Source organism: Dermacentor variabilis, chromosome 2, assembly GCF_050947875.1.
Source record: "Dermacentor variabilis isolate Ectoservices chromosome 2, ASM5094787v1, whole genome shotgun sequence".
In the NCBI taxonomy this organism is placed as follows: Eukaryota; Metazoa; Arthropoda; class Arachnida; order Ixodida; family Ixodidae; genus Dermacentor; species Dermacentor variabilis.
In genome coordinates, this window is record NC_134569.1 from 245121893 (window position 1) to 245148232 (window position 26340).

At 45.8% G+C, this 26340-nt stretch overlaps 1 protein-coding gene across 1 annotated transcript in view; it reads left to right on the top strand.

The window, feature by feature from the left end:
• Positions 1–897: 897 nt before the first annotated feature.
• Positions 898–26340, top strand: part of LOC142570747 (uncharacterized) — a 58414-nt gene continuing 32971 nt past the window's right edge. The window contains exons 1-4 of the mRNA XM_075679090.1: positions 898–1091; positions 9246–9419; positions 17754–17939; positions 19384–19690. Coding sequence (XP_075535205.1) covers positions 898–1091; positions 9246–9419; positions 17754–17939; positions 19384–19690 — 861 coding nt within the window. The remainder of the gene's footprint in view (positions 1092–9245; positions 9420–17753; positions 17940–19383; positions 19691–26340) is intronic.

The window sequence follows — 26340 nt, forward strand, 5'->3', positions numbered from 1 at the left end:
GCAAGGTATACTTCACGCGGATGCAAGCTTTCTTGTAACCTTTTGGAAACTAGGCCAGAGTTCAGTCTTGTCAAGACAAAATAATGGCCACCTATGGATTGGTGTTAGGCATAAGCCAACTTTATTTCTGACAACTTTACTATGTGATTATCGCTAGTAGGAGCCATCAGAATAAACTCATTTTCTATGGTGTGAGATCTATCATTTGTATGCTTGGTTCACCCTGCCTTTCTGAGTAAGGCGCGAACACTGTTTCTGTTGTGACCAACATTGCTATATGGAAACAGCCTCTCGAATAGGTTTTTGTTCTGTAGTTGTCTAGTTTAGTTAGTTGCACTCACTCGTGTTCTTCACCTTGTTTACAATGGCGACCAAGTGAGGCGCGTCCTGAGAGCATCGCAATTTGTTGAACACTTGGAAGGAAAGTGGGGGAAGAAAATGTTGTCTATTTGCTATCTTCGTCTCCAACGCAAACCATGGCACAGAAGAAACGATAGAAAGAGTTTCCCGGTAATATTGTGTATTTGCATGCCGCGAGGTCGTCTCACCATTTGTCATACTTCGACACTGGCATCTGGCAGATGTAAAAAAGGTGACTTGCAAAAAACATGTTGCAATTATAGAATGAACACTCCTGAGGCGATGGCGTCACCGGGCACAAATCTTCGAGGTTGCGGGCAGCCCAATTTGCATTCGTTAGGAAGTTAGTCAACGTTACAAAGCCAAGCGAGGAGCGTCCTAGTTCTGCCACCCATATCCAGGTTTTCTTTTTGCGTGTGACCCTCGTGCGGAGGTGATGTGGCACCGTTGTTCGGCAGGAAATGTATTCGAAGGACAAACTCACCTGTGGCGATCACTGGCGTTCGCGCTCATCAGGCGTTTCGTTCGCAGCGCAACATGGAGGCGGTGATGGACAGCGTCGGTCTCATGTCCGAGGTCGACCAGCTGTTCCACGCCCGCAACCCGCTCTTCATCCTGCGCCAATTCCTCGGCGTCACCTGCAATCGCATGCGCCTTCTCAGGGAAAGAAACACGCTCCTCTCCTCTCTGCTGTACAACCTGCGCTTCATCATGAATGTACTGTTTGTCAAGTGAGTGTAGCACTAGAGTTGCTCCGAGTCTGCATGCTGTAAGGTTTGGAGGGCGATCCCACCGCTTGCAACCAGCTGTACGGTTTAGACGTAGTTGAAGGGAGGTACCCATCGCTGGCATCCACTTGTAAGGGTTGTAGTTGGGCATGAACTATGTGGTAGCTGCCCCATCCCATCGTCCAACTCACCCACGCTTGGGACGTGGTTGTAGGGAGGAACTTGCTCTCATCGAGAACTAGGAGTACAGGTTTTAGTTACAATATTTACATTAAAACAGGAGATACATTTCAACAGCCTAGCATGACTGCAAAAAGGAGCACGAAGCTCACACCACGAAGCGCACAGCACACTCCGCACGAGCACAAACCTCCAAGCACCGCTTGTCGAGCACACTGCTGCTTAAAAACAATCTGTCCTCCCTAGATCCTAGGGGAGGGAAAACTGCTTTCGAATCTTCGTCCAATCGGACCGTCCACAGTCGTTGGAGGCGTAGTCGACCTGCCTTTGAGGGGGAGAGCTCGCACACTCACGTACGCACTTTGGTTTCCCAGAACCCACCGAGTTGAGCGGGTCATCGTAGCCAGGTTGCAACGCTTGACCCCAGACGGCGCCTATTAAATCCAGAGCGGACTCCTCCGGTAGCCGCGATGACTGTTAGCACACTGTGAAGAATTCCGCGGCCCGCAAAAACGCACCGCAAAACACTCTTTTCCGAGAAGCTCGCTTGCTGCAAATAGACCATGAAGTCGACAGCGAACCAGGTAACAATACACGATCCGCCAAACGTGGCTTGACTTGCAGGCGCCGTTGACTCGACGAAGGAGGTGCATGTTTGAACTTTGCTGTAGTCTCCAGTTTTCCGAAGGAAGTGCATGGTCTGTTAACTGGCCTGGCGTCGCCAGTTCTCAGAAGGAGGTGCACGGTCGATCAACGTTGCCGGCGTCACCTGTTCTCTGAAGCACGCCACCCCCGCGGGTCGATCGAAACAACTGCAGCGGGCTGAGATAGGTTTGCAGAGCAGTACCCCTGCAGGCCGATCGTAACAATGCGTAGACGCAGACGCGAGATGGCGCCGCTGTCCACAGTTCGCCAGAACTTTAATGATGTCTATATTGTTCTGGTAGTGAAACTCATATTTAACTTTTCAATATCTTCGCTTCCTTAATTCAAGTACACTGCAGTCATTGATTCTGCGCGTTGCAAGAATTTTTTTCTGCATAATATAAGACAGTTTTAGTTTAGCGTCCGCAACTATAGCGTACGCTATACGCTATATAATAGACAGTTTTAGTATAGCGTACGCTATTCCATTGCGTACGCTAAAAAATAGCGGGTCGTCACTGCTCATGCGCTGAACGCTAAACGAAATAGCGGGTATAGCGGGCGTACGCAACGCAAACGAGTTAGCGTTAGCGTTTTTGCGGGCTTTGCGGAGCTTGCGGGAAACATGGCGGCGGTCCCGGCTGCCCACTTCGAATTGAATTTGGCGTTGCTTTCGTAAAATGCACTTCGCTCGTAGCAAATGACTGTGTAAACGGCTTTCGCTTAGTCTCAGGCCGCTTCGACGACAGAGTATTATGGATAACCTCGTGGTGTTTTCGAGATCGCTTCTCGTTTCGAACGAGTCGAAGCCTAACGAAAGAAACGTTCGAGATGTCAGCGCCACCTGTCGCTAAAGGCGCGAAATAGCCGCAACGACGGCATATGGCCTCTGAGATCCGAAGATATCGCCGGCCAACTAAAATTGTAGAAAACGTGCGCTGCTTAGCGTACGCTATATTATAGCGTATAGCGTACGCTATAGTTGCGAACGCTAAACTAAAACTGTCTAATAGCGAAATTGTAGAAAATTGTAGAAAACGTGCGCTGCTTAGCGTACGCTATATTATAGCGTATAGCGTACGCTATAGTTGCGAACGCTAAACTAAAACTGTCTAATAGCGTACGCTAAGCAGCGCACGTTTTCTACAATTTTAGTTGGCCGGCGATATCTTCGGATCTCAGAGGCCATATGCCGTCGTTGCGGCTATTTCGCGCCTTTAGCGACAGGTGGCGCTGACATCTCGAACGTTTCTTTCGTTAGGCTTCGACTCGTTCGAAACGAGAAGCGATCTCGAAAACACCACGAGGTTATCCATAATGCTCTGTCGTCGAAGCGGCATGAGACTAAGCGAAAGCCGTTTGCACAGTCATTTGCTACGAACGAAGTGCATTTTACGAAAGCAACGCCAAATTCAATTCGAAGTGGGCAGCCGGGACCGCCGCCATGTTTCCCGCAAGCTCCGCAAACCCCGCAAAAACGCTAACGCTAACTCGTTTGCGTTGCGTACGCCCGCTATACCCGCTATTCGTTTAGCGTTCAGCGCATGCGCAATAGAAAGTTTTAGTTTAGCGTACGTAACTATAGCGTACGCTATACGCTATTATATAGCGTACGCTAAGCAGCACACGTTTTCTACTATTTTAGTTGGCCGGCGATATCTTCGGATCTCAGAGGCCATATGCAGTCGTTGCGGCTATTTCGCGCCTGTAGCGATAGGTGGCGCTGACATCTCGAACGTTTCTTTCGTTAGGCTTCGACTCGTTCGAAACGAGAAGCGATCTCGAAAACACCACGAGGTTATCCATAATACTGTGTCGTCGAAGCGGCCTGAGACTGAGCAAAAGCCGTTTGCACAGTCATTTGCTACGAACGAAGTGCATTTTACAAAAGCAACGCCAAATTCAATTCGAAGCGGGCAGCCGGGACCGCCGCCATGTTTCCCGCAAACTCCGCAAACCCCGCAAAAACGCTAACGCCAACTCGTTTGCGTTGCGTACGCCCGCTATACCCGCTATTTCGTTTAGCGTTCAGCGCATGCGCAGTGACGACCCGCTATTTTTTAGCGTACGCAATGGTATAGCGTACGCTATACTAAAACTGTCTAATGACGACCCGCTATTTTTTAGCGTACGCAATGGAATAGCGTAAGCTATACAGTTTTAGTTTAGCGTCCGCAGCTATAGCGTACGCTATACGCTATAATATAGCGTACGCTAAGCAGCGCACATTTTCGACAATTTTAGTTGGCCGGCGATATCTTTGGATCTCAGAGGCCATATGCCGTCGTTGCGGCTATTTCGCGCCTTTAGCGACAGGTGGCGCTGACATCTCGAATGTTTCTTTCGTTAGGCTTCGACTCGTTCGAAACGAGAAGCGATCTCGAAAACACCACGAGGTTATCCATAATACTCTGTCGCCGAAGCGGCCTGAGACTAAGCGAAAGCCGTTTACACAGTCATTTGCTACGAACGAAGTGCATTTTACAAAAGCAACGCCAAATTCAATTCGAAGTGGGCAGCCGGGACCGCCGCCATGTTTCCCGCAAGCTCCGCAAACCCCGCAAAAACGCTAACGCTAACTCGTTTGCGTTGCGTACGCCCGCTATACCCGCTATTTCGTTTAGCGTTCAGCGCATGCGCAGTGAAGATCCGCTATTTTTTAGCGTACGCAATGGTATAGCGTACGCTATACTAAAACTGTCTACTAAAAGTACTGTCTAGCGTTAGCGTTGTTGCGGTGTTTGCGGAGCTTGCGGGAAACATGGGAGCGGTCCCGGCTGCCCTCTTCGAATTGAATTTGGCGTTGCTTTTGTAAAATGCACTTCGTTCGTAGCAACTGTCTGTATAAACGGCTTTCGCTTAGTCTATGGCCGCTTCGACGACAGAGTATTATGGATAACCTCGTGGTGTTTTCGAGATCGCTTCTCGTTTCGAACGAGTCGAAACCTAACGAAAGAAATGGATGGAGGGATGGAAGGTAGGAGCGTCCCCTTTGAAACGGGGCGATGGCAGTTGCCACCATGCTCAGATTTTTATTTGGCCTTTTATTTTTATCTGTGTTGTGTGTTATTGAATTTCTCGATTTTCTTTAAATACGTCTTCCTACCCTTTTAACCTTATGTCACCTCTCTGCTTTTGAGCCACCAATCCTCCAATCGCCTTTTGCTAATTTCCACCGCATATTTATTTACATGGCTATCATCTCTGAACCCTAGGGCCTCAGGAAGGGTGACTGTGGCCGCATCGACATCGGGATTGATACCATCACATTCTAGTATGAGGTGTTCCATCGTTTCTACATATTTACCACACACAGTACATGTGTCTTCTTCATTAAATTTCTTTTTATAGCTCCGCGTTCTAAGACATCCTGATCTAGCTTCAAAGAGTAGGGCACTGCCTCTTGAGTTATCATAAAACGCTTCCTTCCTGATCTGCTGTTTCCAGTATCGATATAGTTCTACACTATGCTTCTTTTCCATTGAATTTATCCAATTTTTACCTTCCGCATTTTTAACCTGTCGTTTAATGCTCTGTCCTTTTTCGTCCTTGTGTCTGGTATACTTACTGGTTAGCTTCCTAGTTCTTTTCCGCCATTGTGAGTCAACGCTCTTTCTGTATAGGTATTTAAACACCTTAGCTGCCCACCTGTTATCATCCAATTTCCTCAGACGTTTTTCGTATAGGATTTTACTCTGAGCTTCCCGTGCATCGAATGATGCCCAGCCCATATCTCCCTGTACTGCTTCGTTTGTGGTTTTCCCGTGGGCACCTAGTGCTAACCTTCCCACAGCTCTCTGATTTACTTCTAGTCTCGACTGAACCTCTGCACTTAAACAAAGGACCGCATTCCCGAAAGTAAGCCCCGGCATCATTACTCCCTTCCAAATGCCTCTCAGTACCTCATAGCTGTTGTAACCCCACAATGCCTTATGTTTCATTATCCCGGCATCTCTTCGCCCTTTTGCTATTAGAGACTGTTCGTGCTTTTCCGTGTACATCTGCCCTTTGTTTATGCATACCCCGAGATACTTGTATTCGGCCACTCGGGGTATTTCGTGGCCTTGTATTGTAAGCTCCTGATCAGTTGTATCGTCGAAAAACATCCCACCGGACTTAGCTGCACTAAAACTGAAACCTAAACTGTCTCCTTCGTCCCCACAGTAATTAACCAGAGTTTGCAAATCTTCCTGGCTATCTGCTAACAGTACAATATCGTCCGCATACATTAAACCCGGTAGTCGTTGCTCAACAACCTTTTCGCCTAATCTGTACGACAGATTATACCCTAGATTGCTTCGTTGTAACCTTCTTTCCATGCCTATCATATAAAGCATGAACAGCAGCGGTGATAGAGGACAACCTTGCCTTAATCTTTTGTGAACCTCGACAGTTGTCGTACTCTTGATTCCTTCCCATGTTATTTCAACATTATTTTCTCGATATAGTTCCTGTAGAAAATCAGTTACCTCATTACCGATACCTTCAGCTTTTAATATGTTCCACAGGAGTTCCCTGTTCACATTGTCGTATGTACCACTTATGTCCAGGAGGGCTAAATACAGAGGTCTATTTTCCGCCTTAGCTATTTCTATGCACTGGGTAAGCACGAACAGGCTATCATCTAAGCGCCTACCACTTCTGAACCCGTTCTGAAGTTCTCCAAGTATTCTATTACTTTCTACCCATGACTTCATTTTTAATTTCACCGCCTGCATCGCCAGCCTATATATAACTGATGTTATCGTAATTGGTCGGAGAGATTTTATGTTCTTCCTATCACCTTTCCCTTTATAAATCAAATTCGTTTTACTCTGTTTCCAGCTGTGCGGAATTTGCTTATTTGTTATGACTGCCTCCAATGCTTTTATCAGCGTTTCCTTGCTTCTTGGGCCAAGTTCATTAATTAACTTGATTGGAATTTCGTCTATCCCCGCGGACGTGCATTTTGGAACATTTGCTTCCGCCTTTTTCCAGTTAAGATTGGTCAATTCTAAGCTGTTTTTTATTATGCTATTCTGTGTTGCTCCCTCACTTGGGGCGATTACCCTATCGTCTTTCCTAAAGGACTCTGCTATAACTGAACCGATGTAGTTCACAGCGTCATCTCCCTCTAAACAATTTCCTTCGGCATCGTGAATCTGTTCCTCTTTTCTGTGATTAGCTTTACCCAGCCAGCTTATATGGTTCCAGAATTTTCTTGACCCCCCTTTAGTTGCATCGCGTACTTCAGCCAGCCAGCGATCAGAGGACTGCTTTATTTTAGCCTGGACGAGGACCTGCACTTGTTGTTTCTTTTGTCGACAATATTCCCATTCTTGGCCTATTTCCTCTTCAGATAACTGCGCCCTCTTTGCTTCTCTGTGTTCCCGAGATGCCCACCGTCGTTGTTCGATGGCCTCTCTAATTTCCTTATTCCACCAACTTCGTGGCTTCCCCTTTCCTCTCCAGCAGTTTACTCCTTTTACCTCTTTTATTTTTGTACTAATGAGTAGTTCTAACTGATTATAATCCCACCTTTCCATGGGATGTTTCTTTATTGCTTCCTCTATGCCAGCCGCTATTTGCGCTATTTGCGCGTCATTTAATTTTGCGTACTCTTTTTGGCTTCCCTGCATTTCTCTTTTGAGTAGGGCTCCCAACTGTAGACTAATACGCTTATGATCACTTCCGAGGCTGTACTTCCCCTCTTCGTCTATTTCCATTATTGCTAGCTTGCTATACAATCCCTGCGACATTAAGCAGTAGTCAATGGTCGTTTGTCTGTTACGGGACTCCCACGTGATTTGTCCCTCACACTTAGTTTCTCTATTTACTATAACTAGGTTGTGTCGTTCACAGAAGTCTAGCATCAACTTTCCATTACAATCTGTGTATCCATCCAGATCCTCGATGTGGCCATTCATGTCACCCAGCAGACAAATATCGGCACCTTCTCCAAACTGCTTTATATCGTCATCGAGACACTTCACTAGATCTTTGTTCTCTTGCCTGTATTGTGAAACATTCGAGATGTCAGCGCCACCTGTCGCTAAAGGCGGGAAATAGCCGCAACAACGGCATATGGCCTCTGAGACTCGAAGATATCGCCGGTCACCTAAAATTGTAGAAAACGTGCGCTGCTTAGCGTACGCTATATTATAGCGTATAGCGTATGCCATAGTTGCTGACGCTAAACTAAAACTGTCTACAAATGCAGTGTGAAATAACTGTACTTGGAAGCACTAAAGGCACGTCCATGGAGTCCCCTTTCCACAGACAAGAAAGTTTCAAAATTTCAAAACCGAGCAAATTGATGCTGTAATACTTGTAGCTATCCCAACAGCGAGTCAACCTCGATCGTAACCTCTAGCTGAGACGCCCATTCCAGGAAGGTGAATACGTGAGCGCCCGTTCTGGTGGCAGAACGGCTTTGTCGTTGCGCTGCTAAGCCAGAGGGTGCGGGATCAAAGCACGGTCGCGGCGGACGCACTTCGACGGCAACGCACGTATCAACCACGTGCGCGTTAAAAAACACCAGCTGGTCGTCGATGTTAATCCCACTGCGGCGTGCCTTATACTAGTGTCGTGGTTCTGGCACGTAAAACTCCGGATTTTAATTTTAAGTAACAAACAAGCATCCTACAGTTGCCACATTATTATGACGGGATGTTAGAGCGTGATATATCACTTGCAGTGCACACATGCGCTTGTATTGTCTTGTATCTCCTTTACAGACCACGAAAGGTTGGAGCTCTTTGAATAAAAAGTACACTTGGCAGCAAGCACTTATGTGTGTTTTTCACGCAGCACTGACACGTACTTACTGTGTCTCGCCCCAGTCGCGCTGTTCCAGCTTTCCGCGAAGGTTAAAGAAATAGCTCTTACCATGAAGTTATTTCGTACACTGAGCATGTTGTAAGATAAGCAATACAGTGAGTCGGCCAGGCTGGCACAATACTAAAGTTTTAGTATTGTGTTTTAGCATATTTAGTATTTTATGATCTAAAGTTTTATTTATCGAGTTACATGAAAACCTTCCACCAAATTGTGCTACGCATATAACTAGGTATTTACTAGAAGTTTGTACCTACAGTGCACATCAATGAGTATATAAAATACGTAGTAGCGTTGATCCAGTGCAAGAAAATTCATGACATTTACTAACTGCAAAGCTGTAACAGTGATAATCGAAGTAAAATAACCCATTAGTTTAGAAACCCATTGGGTTCCACGACAGCCCATATTATGCCAATATTTTTCACAAATGTTCTTTTTGTCACGCTCTTTAATATATTCTGTTATTTTGAAATTCTGTGAGCGTCTTCAAGCGCTGCAATAATGCTCTCGCAGGGACAGCTTCGGCCTGGTATTCATGATGACGTTCCTGATGCGTGACGTCGACGAGCTGTTTCACGGGGTCCAGGCACTCTTCACGTTTCTCACATTTACGGTCCGGATGCCGCATTCCAACTGGGTGCCAATGGCGAAATTCTTCCTTTTCCAGTTCCACTTTCGCCTAGTGACGTAAGTTCTAAAACTTTACTTCCCAGCAGAGGCGTTTCGCAGGGAACCAGACGCAAGCGTTGGAAAGCGCACTTTTTTTTTGTTGCCTAAATTTCGACAAGAGTCTTCGGAAAGGCCAAAGGGAAGTAAGCCTATGAGGAAGACGTCTCATTGTCTCCCTGGGGCACAAGTAAAATACCGCTGTCTTGTATTCCTCATGTTACGCATGCATTCATCCTTTTTCTTCATCCCTTTAGCTTCACTATGCGCGGCATAGTCGATGAGAGCTCTTCTGTAGTGCAGATTTGTCAACTCCACGTTGAACGCAGTGGAGGTTTCTCCCTGTCTGTTTCCAAGTTATCAAGCAGAAAAAGAAAACGCGTCGCTAAACATTTCTTTATGGATCAATTTTCTCAGAATGTGATAAAGAACGCGAGCACTTCTGAGTGTGCAGATCAGAACTTTCTGAAGAAAAAATTAGCATTGATCTATGCTTTAATCAATAAAAAAAACGCGGGTTAGGCATCAAAAAGACGTCAAGCGTTTCCAACATTACTTTCATTCTTTCGGTAGTCATAAACTAGGGGCTAGACGGGACGTCCGGTAAGATCACTTACTTTTCAGGACAAAGTCTGTGCATACCACGCAGTAGAGAAATGCCCTTGATTTCTACAGTTTCGTCACCATGATTCTTGACCCCATATTTGGAGCAGTTTCGGAGGATGGCTTGCCCGTGTCAGCAGAGTTTATCACTCCATCAAATTTTCGGGGCAATATGACTATGGTTGTCTTGCTTTGATACTCATTACAATGCCATGATTGACCTTTAGATGCCTGTCCTACGTATTTCAGGTCAAGAATAACTCCCCCTTCACTTTATTTCAACTAGAATATCAAAATATCGTCTGTACTTTCTAATGGATACTTCTGCCTTCATATCTTTTAATATTACAATTTTCAATGTCTTTACCTTACATTTCCTGCTTTGATTTCATGTCTACCGTCTGAATGGTCGTGATTTTATGTGCTAGGTTCTTTAGCGCACGGATTGGTGGTGCTCTTTCAATACGCCTAAAGGCAAAGGGAAAATAACTATTATAGATGGGCTGCTCTAGTTCCATACAGATGATGTCCTGCCATTCGAACGAAAGATCTTGAATTAAGGTAATTTACATCAGCGTGTTGTGTAGCTCCGTGCAAAGAACAGGGAGGGGCAAAATAGTCCTAGCATTGTTTCTGCATGGAGTCTTCTCGTACTATACACCAATAGTGCTACCTGAATGAAAAGAAGCTATTTTTCACCAGAATGCGTAGCGCGTCAAGTCTGGTATCTACATTCTAATGGCAAGCAAAGCTGCAATAGCAAAGCAATGCTGTCCTACTCCTGCGAGGTCTCCGCTTACACTTACACACGCCGAACGGTAAGGCACTCTGCTCCACTCTGCCGATCCTATCTTGAGCGGCATAGAGAAATGGAGCGAAAAGTGTCATCTGCTCTTTTGCATGTACATCGATCACAGAACATCGGAACCGCATTTTGTTGCACCCAAGCGTTAAATTTAGATCGAGGACTATTATAATGACATTCCTGATATGTGTGTCAGCGTAATTGGCGCAATTAGTAATGCTAATGAGATTTGTGCTTGCTGCATGGGTGTGGAATGCTCGCTCACACTTCCTTAGCTCCAGCGTACAGCAGAAGGCAAATAATGTGAAGTGCACAAAACTGTTCCTGTTTTTGTTTTCAAATAAATGAGGAAGCATACTTACGAAAGTCATAACTAAAAAATAGGTAATTTTGCACAAGGTATTGTTTTTTGTATAATATATGATAAAAAAATATGAGTAGTGCTGACTGGATCAGCGGCAGAGGAAAAGAAGACATAACCAGGACATGAAATCCACATCTTCTCTTCGGTCGGCGTCTCTTGGCGCTCCCACAGCATCTCAGCCTAGATTAAAAAATTCAAGTCGACGCGACAATCACGATGAGGCCGTCCTCATAGAAGCGAAAGAGTAGGGAATGGTCGGCCAGCATGGTCAGTCTGCAACCGAAAGCTGGTTTTTCGCTGTCAATCCAGCCTGCAGACTACTTATTTGGGCTGAGCTGACTTTACTGCCAAGCGGTAGTTACCGCGGGACACTGAAAGTCGTGTTTCTTTAAAAAGTGCGGCGTAATATTGCATCAGTATTGCTAACCTTGGGATGGGGTGTTGTATTGAAACTAAGAAGAAATGGAAGTAATCCTTACAGTGAAACTGAGTGGTGTTTTTGGTCTAGAGACATTAAACAGCCGGTTTTCAGAAAGTGCCTAAGATCGGCCTTGTTCGTGTGACGTACTTACAGCAGTGAACGAGAAGAAGGGGAACAGAAGGACCCCGCTGTCGGAAGTCACAGCCATTTAAAGCTAACACACAACAACCACATGGAAAGCATACGGTTAATCACATGCTTATTTAATTCAAATGTAGAGATTATAAATAAATGAAAAGGGAAGTGGGCGAGCGACTGCTCGCCGTAGGTGGGATACGAACCCATGTCTTCGCACTAAGCGTGCGATGCTGTCCCTCATTAAGCTACCGCGGCGCCGTCTTCGCGTCCACCTTTCTGGGCATTTATGTTTGCGTACTAGAGCTTACCCTGGGAAGGTCAGCCTTCGCCTATGCTTTCCTTGTTGTCTTTGAATTCTGGGGTTGTACGTGCCAAAACAACAATTGATTTTGAGGCAAGCTGTAGTGAGGGAACCACCTGGGCATCTGGAATGTAGCCCCAATGCACGGAACACGGGTGTTTTCGCCCCGATCTAAATGTGGCCGCCGCAGCCGGGATTCGAACTCGCGGCCTCGTACTTAGCGGCGCAACACGATGGCTGCTAAGCCACCGCGGCGGGTCTTGTCATTGTCTATGTTTTACGCTGTTGTGACCACATACGGGGGTAAAATATTTAACCTTCACGGAATTCTTAAAGATAGTCTTTTGCAGATAAAATAATTCTAGGTCTTGACCTGGATTATTCATGCTGGCGGGCACAACTTGCTCGAGAAATCAATACCCATATTCAACTAATTATCAAATATTCAAGAATTAACTTCTTGATTAGTACTTTACGGCAGACATGGCAGTTTACGAATTGCAGCCGGTGAGCTTGCAAAGCCCATCCATTTGGAATGAATTTCCAGAATGACACCAGTTTCAGATGTGCACCATCAAACCCGCCGTGAAATTTCACTGTCGTTCCAATTACACTGAAAAAAAACGCTCTTTCATGTACTGAAGCACAAGTGTAACTGGAACGACCATGCACTTAATCCCACACTTTGGAAAATCATATACGGGAACCGTTGTGTTCCTTGAAATTGATTTCAAGTGGATACGTCGTGCAAGCTTACCATCCACAAATCGAAAATCAAAGCATGTGCCGTAAAGTAATTAGGCGAGAAGTCCATTAGTAAATTCTCGTTCATTAATTGAATATGTGTTTCGATTTCTCGTGCTAATAATGTCCACCTCTTCGAACAACACAGCTCGAGGACAAGAATTGTGGTATTCGCTATAGGCGATCTTTTAAAATTCTATAAAGCTTACTTCCCCGTATATAGAAGATATTATTATAAAACATGCTTCCTGTACACACAAGAAAGGGTGTTTTAGTTTTGCCTGTGACCAGGAACTTACGAGTACATGGACTGGCTTCGTCCGACTGCCTACGCTGGTTGGTCGGTCAGCCACACATTTACAACCCACGTTTCACCCGCGATCGTAATTATTTAGATGACGCAGGTGTACCGCTGACGCAAGCCCATAGAGAAATGAACAAAGAACCATTTTCTAACTCCATCGTTTTGCAAAGTATGTTCACATGTATGGGTCGTACCCATGGGCGTTATAACGTAAATGAAGGTATTGCAAACTATTGCCATTTTTGCAATAATCCCTGCACTATTGGTCTAAATTATTTTGTAGCCATCCCTACTTCACCTGTCTGTCAAGCGAGGTCACGAAAACCACGAAAGCTTCACATCTGATATGACGTGTACACATTTATTAAGCACGGCTACACCGAACAAAAGAAAAAAATATATTTTCGATTCCTCTTTTGTCCCCATCAGCCCACCGCTACTCGTCAAAAGATTTCGAGCTGCGCCCACTTCACCTTTCTTACCACGCGACGTCACCAAACCGCGAAAACACGCCTCGCCGAAATAACAATTACGCAATAAACACACATTATTATGTCGAACAAAACTGATTTTTTTACGGAATAGCCAGAAACTAGCGGTAGTTCCGAAAAGACAAGATGATGTTTGCCCACCGATTGCTCTGGCACTGGCTACTCTGAGCTGCCAAGGAAAACAATTTTATTTGCGTTTAATAAAAACTTTTACGTAGCAGTGTAATGCTGTCGAAGCCTTTCGATACGTATACGACATTGCCCTGCCTGCTGTTCTCTGCAGATCGATTTTGGTGGAATTTTTGACCGGCCGTTGCACGCCGCAGCGATTTTTCGAACAGCCACCGGCAGTTAAACAACAAGAAGTGTGCCAGTTGCAGATACCGGCACAAACCTCCTCGTTCGGTTACCTACTTTGACTGCGCTAGTTCAGCCCTAGTGAAACCCTCTCCACTTTTATGTGCTCCTCAGCTATTGTCAGACAATTAGATATGAAGAACAAGACAATGTAGACAATGTTCTTCGCTTTGAAAGCAAAGAAAAGTGACCACATATTACGAGGAGAGCGCTTGATTAGGCGGTTCAAACAACCCCTTCGGGTCGTCGCTCTAAACTTGCGTCGGAGGTTACGTTAATTTTAGAATAAAAACAGATGGGAATAGTTTTACGTTATAGGACTCAATAAATAACACATGTAAAGTCTCCTTTGCGATCAATAATCTAAATCACATTCGTACATTCGTTTATCTCCGCACCAAGCGGGCGTGATTGATTCTGGTCAAATTAGAACTTGTTTGCTTCGCTTCGCTTTGGCGAGAGTAAAACATTCGAGACACGATACCAGGAGCTACCGAAGATTTATGCCTCATTTATCAGGGGAATATCAGGGGAAGCTCTGCAACTGCTCGGTAATCAGCGCTTGCTTGGCGGCATAGCGATGACGTGATGTACTGCGCATTTTGCTGTACAGAGCGTGGAGGGGCGAACAAGGTGTCGCTATGAATTTTGTGCTGCAGAAGCTGTTCAATTTAAGAGGGGACACGGCCCGCGAAAGTGAACTTTTGTTTCGCTAACTCGATTTCTATAAAAATTAGAAGATGGGCATAGGAATATATTAGAAGGCCGCGTGCCAAATGTTTGTATGATAGAAAACTATTTGAAAGACTTACTATTTTTGAAGTGTTCAAGCCACTAAGTGTTGAAGTGCTGAAGTGGTCAGGTTATGAAACTATCGTTCTCAAATGACAAGAAAATTGGAATGCTTAAAAATTTGGAATTCTTATGCATGACATATTTTTATAAAGGCCCATACTACACCAGTGTGAAGTTGTGTTGTCGGATTACTGCAGTTTTTTTTTAAGTTGCATAATTGGCTTCACCAAGAATTGAACTTCCATCTTGCGACCAAGCTCTAAATTTTCACGTAAAGAATTGTGTAATCTGAAAATTTGAGTCCACAGTTACATTTAGCCCGAAATTCTACACCAGTAAGCTCCGAAGTGATAAGTCTTCCTTTTATTAAAAAAAAGGAAAACACGGGGAAGGCGGGAGATGGAAATGCAAGACGATGAGCAAAACGAGAACAAAGTAAAAGTGGGTAATAAAAGAACGATGGTTAAAAACGACAATTTTTGCACTCGCGAAAATTTGAGGAAAAACGCAAACTGAGAAAAACGGTTCCAGAATTGTTGAAGTGTGTCACGCTATTTAAATTGAATCTATCGTAACTCATATTTTCCTGCTGCACACGTTGGGCCTTCTTAAAGGGACCCTGAAACGATTTTGACGATTTTCTACAAACGTACTGAGTCGTTAGAGTAGGCCCTTCTGATCATTAATTGACGCATCTAAGTGCTCCGCGTAAAGCGTGTAATTTATTCTAAGGTTTTAAAAATGTGCTTCGCTGCCAATCGCAGCACACTGCTCGGCGGAATTTTAAGGCGCCCCTACCTATATGACCGAAATCACCCATATGACGTCAGTGGGTCGAGCTATCTGATGGGCGGACCAGGGCGCGTGATCGATAATATTTCCAACTTTATGGTAAACAAATGATGTGTGTAATAGTGTTGAATGCTAGTTAATTTGTTTTTTTATAAAAAGAAGGTAACTTTAAGAGAATGCACAAGAAGAATTTTCAGTACACTTAAGCACTTCCGGCACACAGCAAGTGTCGCCTGCTTGTGTTACAACGTGCTCCGTCTTTGACGAGAGCTCCGCCGTCAGTGTCGGTTTGTCTTTTCGCGAGCGTTATGATTCGACTTTGTTGCGTTGTGGACTGCAAACATGGCGACTGGCAATATGTCAAGCTGCGACATCGTGTCCCTCTGCAAGCCAGTAGACGAGTGGAGTGGCTGCAGCGCATTGGACTGCCGCTATCCGATCGGCGCCAGGATTTGTGCAATTGCGGCCGGCCGTCACTTTACACCGGAAGATTGCTAATGCGATAGCGCTTCGTGAGTCCGGTATTAGAGTAATCGCAAGCGCAAGGGGACGGGGCCTGGCCGTGTCCCCTTGCGTGTCGTTTCAGGGGATGAACAGAAGCGCAAATGTGAATGGTCTGCACGGTGCAGCCACCTGGTGGCACAGAGCTCAACCACACACAGTAGCAGTAACAAAATGCATTCTTTGCTGCTGCTGTAAATTTTTCGCAGGAGTGGAATTGTTAACACGTTGTTTTTGTAAATGTTTAAAATGTTTTACACTTGGTTAGAGCAGTATTAGCTATTTCTTTGGCTGGTTAAGCTCTACACCAACGGGTGTCTGGACCGTGGAGACCGATCAGGCAGCTCACGTACGTCTACGCTAAAGTTCCTTCATCAGCTTGAGTTTATGCCTCCACCGTTCCGTCGAAATATTCAGCTAGTGTGTGATTACCGGAATACCAGACACGTTCGGTGCTACGACAGAATGCTCGCAACACACGCTGCATCGATAGCTCTCGCTTGGGATCGACGGCCAAGCGGCTAGCGGAGAGGTTTCGCGCGGGCGGGCTCCAAAACAACCGGAAGTAGACGATGTGACGTCGCATCATGACGCAGAACCAGTGAAGGCGGAGCTTTGCTCCGATCGCTCGGAGAAAGAGTTGAGAAGCAAAAGCATGGCTTGGGAGGAGGGTAACTTCTAATCGCTTGTAGCTCAATTAATACGAAACGCTTCACTTAAATTGTGGTGCGAATGTTCTACTTAAGATGTACCCTACGCGTCTACAAAATTTGTCCGAACCGTTTCAGAGGCCCTTTAAGCTCGGCTTGTTCCATGGCAATAGCGTCAACCTTTCTTTTTTTCCGAGTCACTTTTGAGCTGTCAAGTGCCCGTGACAAACACTGCCTGGAAAAAATTGCGGAGCAATTACATGACCAGCATGGGAAATCCAGAAAGCCTCGAAAAAGCGGAGCTTCGGTTCGAGTGAGATGAGCGCTAATAGAAACGGCGCGAAATGGGCACTGGTCGAAGTGGCGCGATAAAGTTGTGGCAGCTGAGGAAAAAGGAAGTACCGTTGCTGCCTTGTTTTGACATCTTGCGTGATTCTTATCACTGCGAGCATCAGCCAGAGCGCGTCGTTCCTCCTCGCCACGCTGCAGCTGCACGCGAGTGAAGCGCGGCGAAGCTGCAGGAAATCGGGACATTCTCGTTCGCGCGATCTCCGGCCGGTGAAAAAAGGCAATTGTGTGCATTTCTACTGCGCCTACGAGGATAAAAATTTATTTGGAACATTCTCTGACAACAAAGAAACTAGAAACCGCTGTAATCAGAAAACGCGTTTTTTCGCCTAAAATTTGCAATTGTTTGGCCTGTGTCCGCCTTAACCTACCCGAATGTTTGTCGGCTTTCAATCGACAGAAAACATTTCTTCATGAACCCGGATAAGGATCTAGTGACGCAGAAGGCTCCTGACACGACGTGTACGATCTGTTGTCGATGGCAATTACGGCTCTTGAAGGCCAAACTCAGAAATGAAACCATTATCGAACGCAACCATAATGGCGATGCCAGTGCAACAGTATAGCCTAAAGACATCAGGTGGCTACAGCAGGTTCAGGCACCAAGTCTTACCGAAGACAGGCAATGTGTCAACGAGTGCGCAGCCTCGGAGAGGAGTCTCGTGGAGGCGCTTGCCAAGTGCGCAACAAAGACGCGTCCTCTGCTCAACACGTGAGCAGGGGAGTCTCCTTGGATCGCAGCCACCGGCACTCCGCGGCACCCGGCCGCAAGTACGTGTTCGCCATGGACGTGGCGTACCACGCGTTCGAGTGGTGCCTGTTCTTCGTGAGCATCACCCAGTGGCCGCCACCAACGCTAAGCCCGGTGCTCGTGCTGGCCCAGTCGTTTCAGGCCCTGGCGCTACTCTACCATACATATGTGATCTGGTGGGTGTACGTCATCTGTAGGAGAGAACCTTGTTCACTTAACGTCGCGGTAATATGCTGGCCGTCAGTTTGTGTGCATAAAGCGAAGCCCGACCGACGTACAAATGTCTTTTTTTTCCTATAGCATAACGACTCGCAAAAAATACCGGTAGTATGAACAACTCCTAGATAACTGATAGCTTGCGCTTTCCGTGATATGACTGGTCTTTCTGTGCTTGCATGCATCAGATAATTCTCTTGTTTGTCACTGCTATGCGGCACCATATATAGCGCTCACTTAATATAGCCAGCGCACCCGAAGAGCACAAGACAGATGCGCTGTTCCGTGCTCGAACCGGAAGCTGTTCTCATTATAGGGCTACAGCTGGTCGGAAAAGCAGCTCTTAAGCGGGATTCGCACGACGGGACGGAGTGCCGCCCCGGTTGGCAGATGAGCATGGCGTGGCTCAGTGGCGCTGATTTGCGCCAAGCACATTTACGACGCAAACGAGCTGCTACCGGCGCGCTTTGCAGAAGATCAGCCTCGTCACGCTCGTCTGCCGACTGAACTTGCCATCCATCCCGTCGTGTGAACAGCTTTACGCGCACCTTTGGCAAGGTCAGTGTCGTTATGCAGTGCACAAAACGTCAAACATATGACAGCAACATTTTGTTTCTTATAAGCTTGCATGAAACGCAGCAGAGAAAATACAAGTGAAAGAAAGAGGCTTGCGCTTCGCAGGTTTCATAGCTTTTGGTCGCTTCTCGATTGTGAAAACCTAATAGAAGCCTAGTTGCACAGTTTACTACCTGTTAAAGCGCGATTTGTTCAGAGTACTTATGACAAAAAGACATCTTGACGTCTCTTCTCCGTCCAAAGATGCAGTTCGAGGTGATGCTTCTGATAATTTGACTATGTTCATGTTACTGCACACTTGAATGACATCGCTGTGGCGGCATAACATCGTTGTCCAGAGTAGGTATAACGTATAAAACTGTTCCCATCTGTTTTCACATGGAATCGTCCGTAGCTCTCCGGGATCAATCAGGATACTTCCATTCCAGCCCATATAGGTGGGTGCTACGCCCATATGCGCAAAGCCGAAAATATATTGACTTATCACTGAGTGCTAATGGCCGATTTGGAATAAAATCAGATTGAAATAGGTTTTAAATTATACCGGCTCATCGTTGGCTAAATACTGTATCGGGATAGCATTGCTTGCATTTCGCTGTTCGTTTCCAGCCGATTGTTCTCGATGTCCGGCCATAATTAGTTGCTTAGATCTGCTGGAGATGCTCTCCCTCACAGCCTTTATTAAAACATCTGCCACCACAGCTCCTAATTAAGTTAGCGGGTGCTGGCTTTGTTGTGCATGCATGCATATTGTTTTTTCTTCCGGTGCATCTTAGCCAGAGTACAGCAAATGCGGCGTATACCGCGCTCCTCCCACGGCGTGCGCAGGACATTCGTGCGCTGGATCAAGCTGACGCTGCCCATCGTCCAACAGGTGAGCGCCCAGCCAGAGGATGGCGCGGGTCACCTGCTCAGCCCCGCCATGTCTCGACTGCTGATGTCGCTGCTCGAGGCACAGGGCGGAAATGTGCCGCTGTTGCGCCTCCTCGAGCGGGTTCTCAGGCTTCAGGAACGGGTGCGCAACCTGGCTCAGATTCTCGAGAACCAGCAGCTGCATGTCGGCGACGCCGGCGCTGCCGGCGCTGCTGCCGCACCCGTGGTCGCCGCCGCAGCAGCGGGTCAACAGCAGCTGCTGGTACGTATCGCCTTCTGCTCGGCGAACAAAAACAAATGGGCGCTTACCGTAAACGATGAAATTAGCATTAGCCTAGTCTGACCGGAGATTCGTCGTAATTCTAGAAGGCTCCGCCTACGTACCCAAGGTTCATGGTTATTATAAAGGCCAGTAGGTGAAAGGACGCTGTTGTTAAAAAATTCTATCAACCAGAATAAATTGCTTCAGCCCGGCTGGCCGAATTGTTTTATGTAGACCTATCACGTAACATTGACGTTGTCATCCTGCAAGTTTGCAATGGCTGTGCGAATACTTATTAGAGATTAGTGTTTCTTAGTCCATACCTGGAAGAGTAACAGCAGTAACCTGTTGCGGTTGCTGTTCGTCGAAATGCGGAAGATCCACCACCGCCACCGACGACGTTGCAAGAGCCACCTCGGCGCCACCGCAACGAAACGCCGCCATCCAGACGCTTCGAAGCCAAGAAAAAGCCGCCTCAAGAAATCCCGAGGACGCGGCATAACAGCACCGGGACAGCACGACGTAGCCATGACCCGGCGCCACGACCTGACTGCAATGCAAGGCGAGGAACCACCGACCTTCACGTTCTTATCAAAGGACGAAACGTCACCGCTCTAGTCGACAAAGGAGGCTCTCTCTCATCAACGCACCATAATGATGATGGAAGATAACCGATGGTCATTAAGGCTTACGGACTGGTTTCCAAGGGAAGGGAAACGTAGTAGGAGGCCGCAGAAAATTAGGTGGGCGGATGAGATTAAGAAGTTTGTGGGGACAACATGGCCACAATTAGTACATGACCGGGGTAGTTGTAGAAGTATGGGAGAGGCCTTTGCCCTGCAGTGGGCGTAACCAGGCTGATGATGATGGGCCGAAGGGTTATCGCTCCGTTGTATCTGCCTTCTTCAGATCCATGACACCTAACATCTCTCTTATCTCCTATTCACTCGCTAATATTGACACGTGAACTCGTTTATCTTTTACGGGTGAGCGCTATTAACGTCTGAGAAATGTTATCGCTCAGCGCAGGACGCGTCTACATGTATCGGAAGTTTCTAAAATGTTGTCGATGATTCTATCCTCTGTCTTGTCACCGAACCTTACCTAATCTTATTGTACGTATGCGCGACGCGAATGGCGTAGAACTTTGTGGAAGGCACGCGGGTCCGAGTGGTTACTCTGGAACATTCGGCGACTGATCTATAAAAGCCGACGCGCTTGACCGGCTGATCAGATTTTGACGATCGCCGACTATGTTCGCCGTTCTTTAAGTGTAGCCTGTTTTTGTGGGCACAGGTTCGCCCAATAAAAGCTAGTTTTGTCTTTCACAGTATTGCTACTGTGTTCTTCATACGTCACTCCACGTGACATCTGGTGGAGGTGCTTTTCGTTCATGTACCGGACACCCCCGACAAGCCGTAATCCAAGCCCGGACCGCAAAGAGAACACGAACGTAGTCCCGGACCATCGAGTAAGTTGCCGTCTTCAACAGCTGCCCCGGAGCACGGACTTCTACCTGGGAAGACCAAGAAGATTGTGGCCAAGGCAACCACAATGGCAGCCCCACACTCTAAAGACTAGAGAGGGTATAGCAGGGGGGAAGTAGCCGATTTACTCTTCAAAGCGTTGTTTTACTCTCTCAAAATGTCGAGTGGAGTGAAATGGACTGTTCACCCTGTCACCAAGGAGAGAGTGAAATGTGCTTTTCACTCTCCCTTTCAGAGTGAGAGTAAAATGCCCGTTCTACTCTTGCGGCAATAGAGAACAAAACGTAGCGTAATCTTCTACTTCAATTGTAGGAGGCTGGCCCCGAACATGGCGATGTATCAGTCACGCACGCTGAGTAAAGAACACATCGTTTTGCTTTTAGATCACATGCAGCCACCGTTCAAAGGAACGCGTAGCGAGCGCTCTGCTTTTTCACTCTGAGTTGCTTCACCGCGCGCGCGCTCAACGTCGCGGAACAACACAGCACCGGAGAAAGGTGATCCGTCCAGCGAGCAGCAACGAAGGCCATCCAAGGGAGATCGTGTATCAGCCATCTCGCGTCGCCGCGAAAACAGGACAGTTGTTCGTCATTCGTTGGATATAACAACCAATCCTTCACGGTAAGTGAATTCTAACTTGACTGCACATTCTCCGTATATGACATGCTATCGCCAGGAAGTCGTCGCGGCGCTTAGCCGACGCGATTGACAACGGACTAGGCATCGCCCGCTGTGTCTCTCGATGTCAATCGAAAAAGCCAGTCGTCGCGATAACTGCATGGGATTTTATCACTTGCCGCTATCCGTAAGAGCTTTGAAAATCACAAACTTTGCCAGAACCATAGTATGTTCAATAAGACGCGAGGTGAGAGGACGCTTAAAATGGTTTGTTCACCAGCCCATGATACCGAGCCTATGCGGAGCGTGCTTAGCGTGCGTTTTGTGCGTTTGAATTTATTCAACTTGGCAGTCAACTGTGTACAGAATGCTGTTGAGATAAGGAGTCACATAACAGAAGGCGTCACTTTGCTGGCGGCATGCTTTCCTTATAAATAAGCCGCGCGCTTCATGGTGTCTGGCCCATGGGGAATCTGCGACCACTAAAGTTACGTGCAGCACCAGTGCTAGTTAGAAACTTTGTCGCAGGCATTTATGAGGTCAGTTGGGCGCGTTATCTCGAACTTACTGAAAACGCATGAGGAATCCATGTTTTATGCTGGATAACGTATAAATCCCATATAAGCGATCTTAGGCGCGACAGCTACAAGCGATGCGATGGATACGGCTGTCGCGTTATCTCGTCGCCTACAAGTCGAACTCCATCCGAGCGACGATTTTGAGCGACGCCTCCCCGATGTTGCCGGTATGAGGGCTGCAAACACACGTCGAAACTGGCGTGACGCGTGCTTTAGTAATTTAAGTTGATTTATTTTACTGTAAAAAGTAGCATAAAATATTTCCGAAGGTCTTATTGTAGGTTCTTATCCTTGCACGTGTAAAAATTCAATCGTTTGCTCGTTTCGTGCGATAATCAATAGTATTTGAGCGATGTACAGGCGCCGACAAAAGTAGTATACTCCACGCAGCGGGAGCCGGAGCAGCGGCGTCGCTCGGCATTTTGATGAGCTGAAGCATGAAACATTGACACGAGTCAAGCGACACGCCTGCAATTAATAAAGGGCACCCATTAGCTGTCTCGATCCTAGATGCTGCCTGTAGATGGCGTTGCGACGCAGTTTGCCGTTGCTCCGGCACCCGCTGCGTTGAGTATACCACTCTTGTCGGTGCCTGTACATCCATTTCTGGCTTCGCGCTATTGTCTGGTCACTCATAGCACTTCCGGGAGAAGAGCAACGATTTCTAGATTTCCAGAACCGAGCGATCTGTTCAAGCGATGGCCAGTTTTGTCACTCGTCGCCGTCGCGCACTAAATCGCTCTCATGATGTTTAGCCCTAAGACTGAACTGTTTTTGCTCATGTATTGAAATGGTGTGATTATATGTCTGATTTTATGTTTCCTGTTGCGGTTTTCGAGCACGGTGCGAATCTTGAAAGGGTGCTTATGTCTACGATCTCGGCGAGTTGTCAAGCAACGAGTTATGCATCGGCATCGAATATAACGGCTGCTATGTGTAATTACAATTGCAGGGGCGCCTTGAATAGGCTTATTGTTTTGGACATGCCTGTGCATTTGCTAATATGAGTTGGCGTTTCAGAGTTATGTCATATGAACAGCTAAATCACCCTTCCCATGGGGGTTACAAGCGTAATGTGTGCATCTGATACTGCATGACTGATAAAAATGTGTTTATCGCTTTAATATTTTTAGTAGAGAAATAAAGTATCAAAATAAAATGTTGCTTTAATTCTGTGTTGCAAGTCGTCTGTCGTACACAAAAAAGAGTTGGTTTAATAAAGTAATAACTGCGGCCTAACTGCACCTTCTACATGCCTTCAAGAATGTAAAATGCTAGGTTTCGAATTACAGCAGTAGTCGAGTCTGTCAAAATGAACTCCATTGCACACCTCATAAATGAAAATTAGTTCATGCCTCTTAGTAAACTAAGATGCGGGCCACCGTGAACTTTCTTGTTATTATTGAAATGTGGGCAAGCTTGCCATAACAAGCCTTATTGCCCTTTATTATAGGCACGTCGTCATATCGATTGAACTGGAGGACTGTATTTTCATCCCTACTGAGCATCATGTTTGAAGATATGATCCTCAAATTATGGCTTGAGCAGTGGCACAACCAGAGATGGTGTGGGAGGCACACTGGGCACGTGCTTAGGATGTGTCGCAAGTGGTGTATGCGACACATCAGACTAATGACAGACCTATGACATCTGACAATGACCAATATTCTATTGATTAGCAGGAGTATCTTATTTTAACATTGGTGCCGAACGAGGATGAACTGTCCGTTATTTCTTTTTTGTTTAAATCTAAAATTGAAGTTAGTTTAGCAGTGGAGTGTTGCAGTCATTTGGATGTTTCGCATGTATTTCAGTAAGAAGACCAAGAGCTAAGACTTTCTTTTAGTGCCATGACCTTCACTGTCGCGATGTTGTTTTACACCCTGTCCTCGTGTTGACTTTTGCACACGATATTTGTCAGGCACCCGCTTTGCATAAAGCAAGACGGCAGCTGCAAGGACACAAGGATGTCAAAGAGCCAGCCCAGCGTGACTTCACGTATTTCAGAGAAGTGCACACCAAAAAATCAAAATACATTGCCATGCAATTTGGACAAGCAAACTATAATGTGTGTATATTGGGTGTTCCATTTGAGTAAATGTCAACAAAATCGAAATACAGTTCGTCACACCAAGATGAAAATACTCACGTGCTCTAGGCAGCCATCTTAACATGGTATACTTATGTAATGTCTCTGATGGGAAACTTAATATGAAGTATGCTCTCTGGAGACAAACACATAAGAGCACGTGTCATTGAAAAGTTAGAAATGTTTTTAAAAGAAAGCCGCTTAGTTGTGAGAAGTGACTGCTTTTTGTCTTGCCTCTCAACAGATATATCCACGTGACAAAAAATAATCGTACAATGAAATTGCATATTTGCAAAGAGCACGGTACCTGTGTTAATTGTAAAAAGCAACAGCTCAAGCTTGGTTAGGTGCTTACATACATTTAACAGCTTTAATAGCTTACATTTAACAGCATGTGAATGCAAGGGTGCCAATAAAAACCACTGTGATTCTGTATTTTAAATGCTGACATGAAGCAGGCAGATTTTCATGTCTTCCTTTTTTATATTTTTAAAGTTTATTTTAGAATTATGGCTTCCTTTTAGGTTCCAGAAAGGGGAAGCATTGGGGGAAGAGAATCCCATGTTTAAGAAGTCATTATCGTTTGCGTGCATGCTCATGAAACCAGTTCATTACAACTGCTTTTGCCTCCCAAAGCGAAAGCAACGAGCAATTAAGACCTTAACTGTGTACACCGTGGTGCTTACCTTATGTCTTAGAAGCCAGAGAGTCACTTGGAATAGAAAATTATTTTAAAAATGTAAAATTGTGGTTTCTTCAATCCACTTGCCAACTAAGTATGCTAGTGGAGGTTGGGATGCGTTCAATGCAAAGAACTGAGAGCATCTGAGTAGAACACTTGTTCATCAATTGGCGGATGTGAACATATACTGTTAAGAAAAGCCCCTTAGTTTCATGGCTTCTGTAGGCATAATTCTTCTGGACTTAAGATAGATTGCACAGTGAGGTGATGTATTAATCTTCATAGACACATATGTACTTGTTTTGAGACGAAGATTCTGTAGGTGTGATAATTTTTCTTACTTTAGCACATCTTGACCACTTCAGTAGGAGAAAAAGCTTTAGTTTCAGGTAGTTGGCTCATTGTGCAAGTATATGCATAGTCGCATGCAAAGTCCACGTGCATCGAAGGGATATATGAAACAGGATGGTGCCATTCTCAGTATGTTTTGCTTCTTTGTCTTTTTCGTGCACTTCCCTGTCTGTACTTATACTTATGTCACGTTTGATGCATCATATTCATCACATCTGATTTTTGGTTCACATCTGAAGCCATGCTATACTTCAGTTACATTGCATATTCAGCGAGTCACAATAATTGATCATGTAATTATGCAAGCTGCTCCTCAGAAGTTTAGCATTCTTACCGTAATGGGAATGCAAAGGTCCCATATATGACAAGAAATTTGATGCGCAAGATTTTAATGCCAATACTTGCAGTTTTATACTCATTTGCTACACACTAGATAATATTGTAAATTTAATTTTATTTATTTGTGAGAAAGTGTAACGGATTCGAACAGCACCAGGGAACTACTTTCCTGAGGAGGCCAACCGAATATGAAATATAATACGCCTCTGTACCGGTTTGAGACCGGGCAGGATATTGCTGCAGAACCATGACTAGACACACTTAGAAACAATGGGGTGCATCCCATACATGAATAACTTCATGTAAAATATAAGGAAATCCTGAAGGAAGACCTACAGCCTTACATGAGAATATACAACACATTTATTATTGCACTGTACTTTCAGTCAGGAACATCCATATGCTGTACAGGACGTTATCAAATGAGCTGCGGTCTTAGAATATGGCACGCAAAAAAGTTTCTTGCGCAGTTTATCTACGTTACCAGCCCCATGCATGGCAGCTCT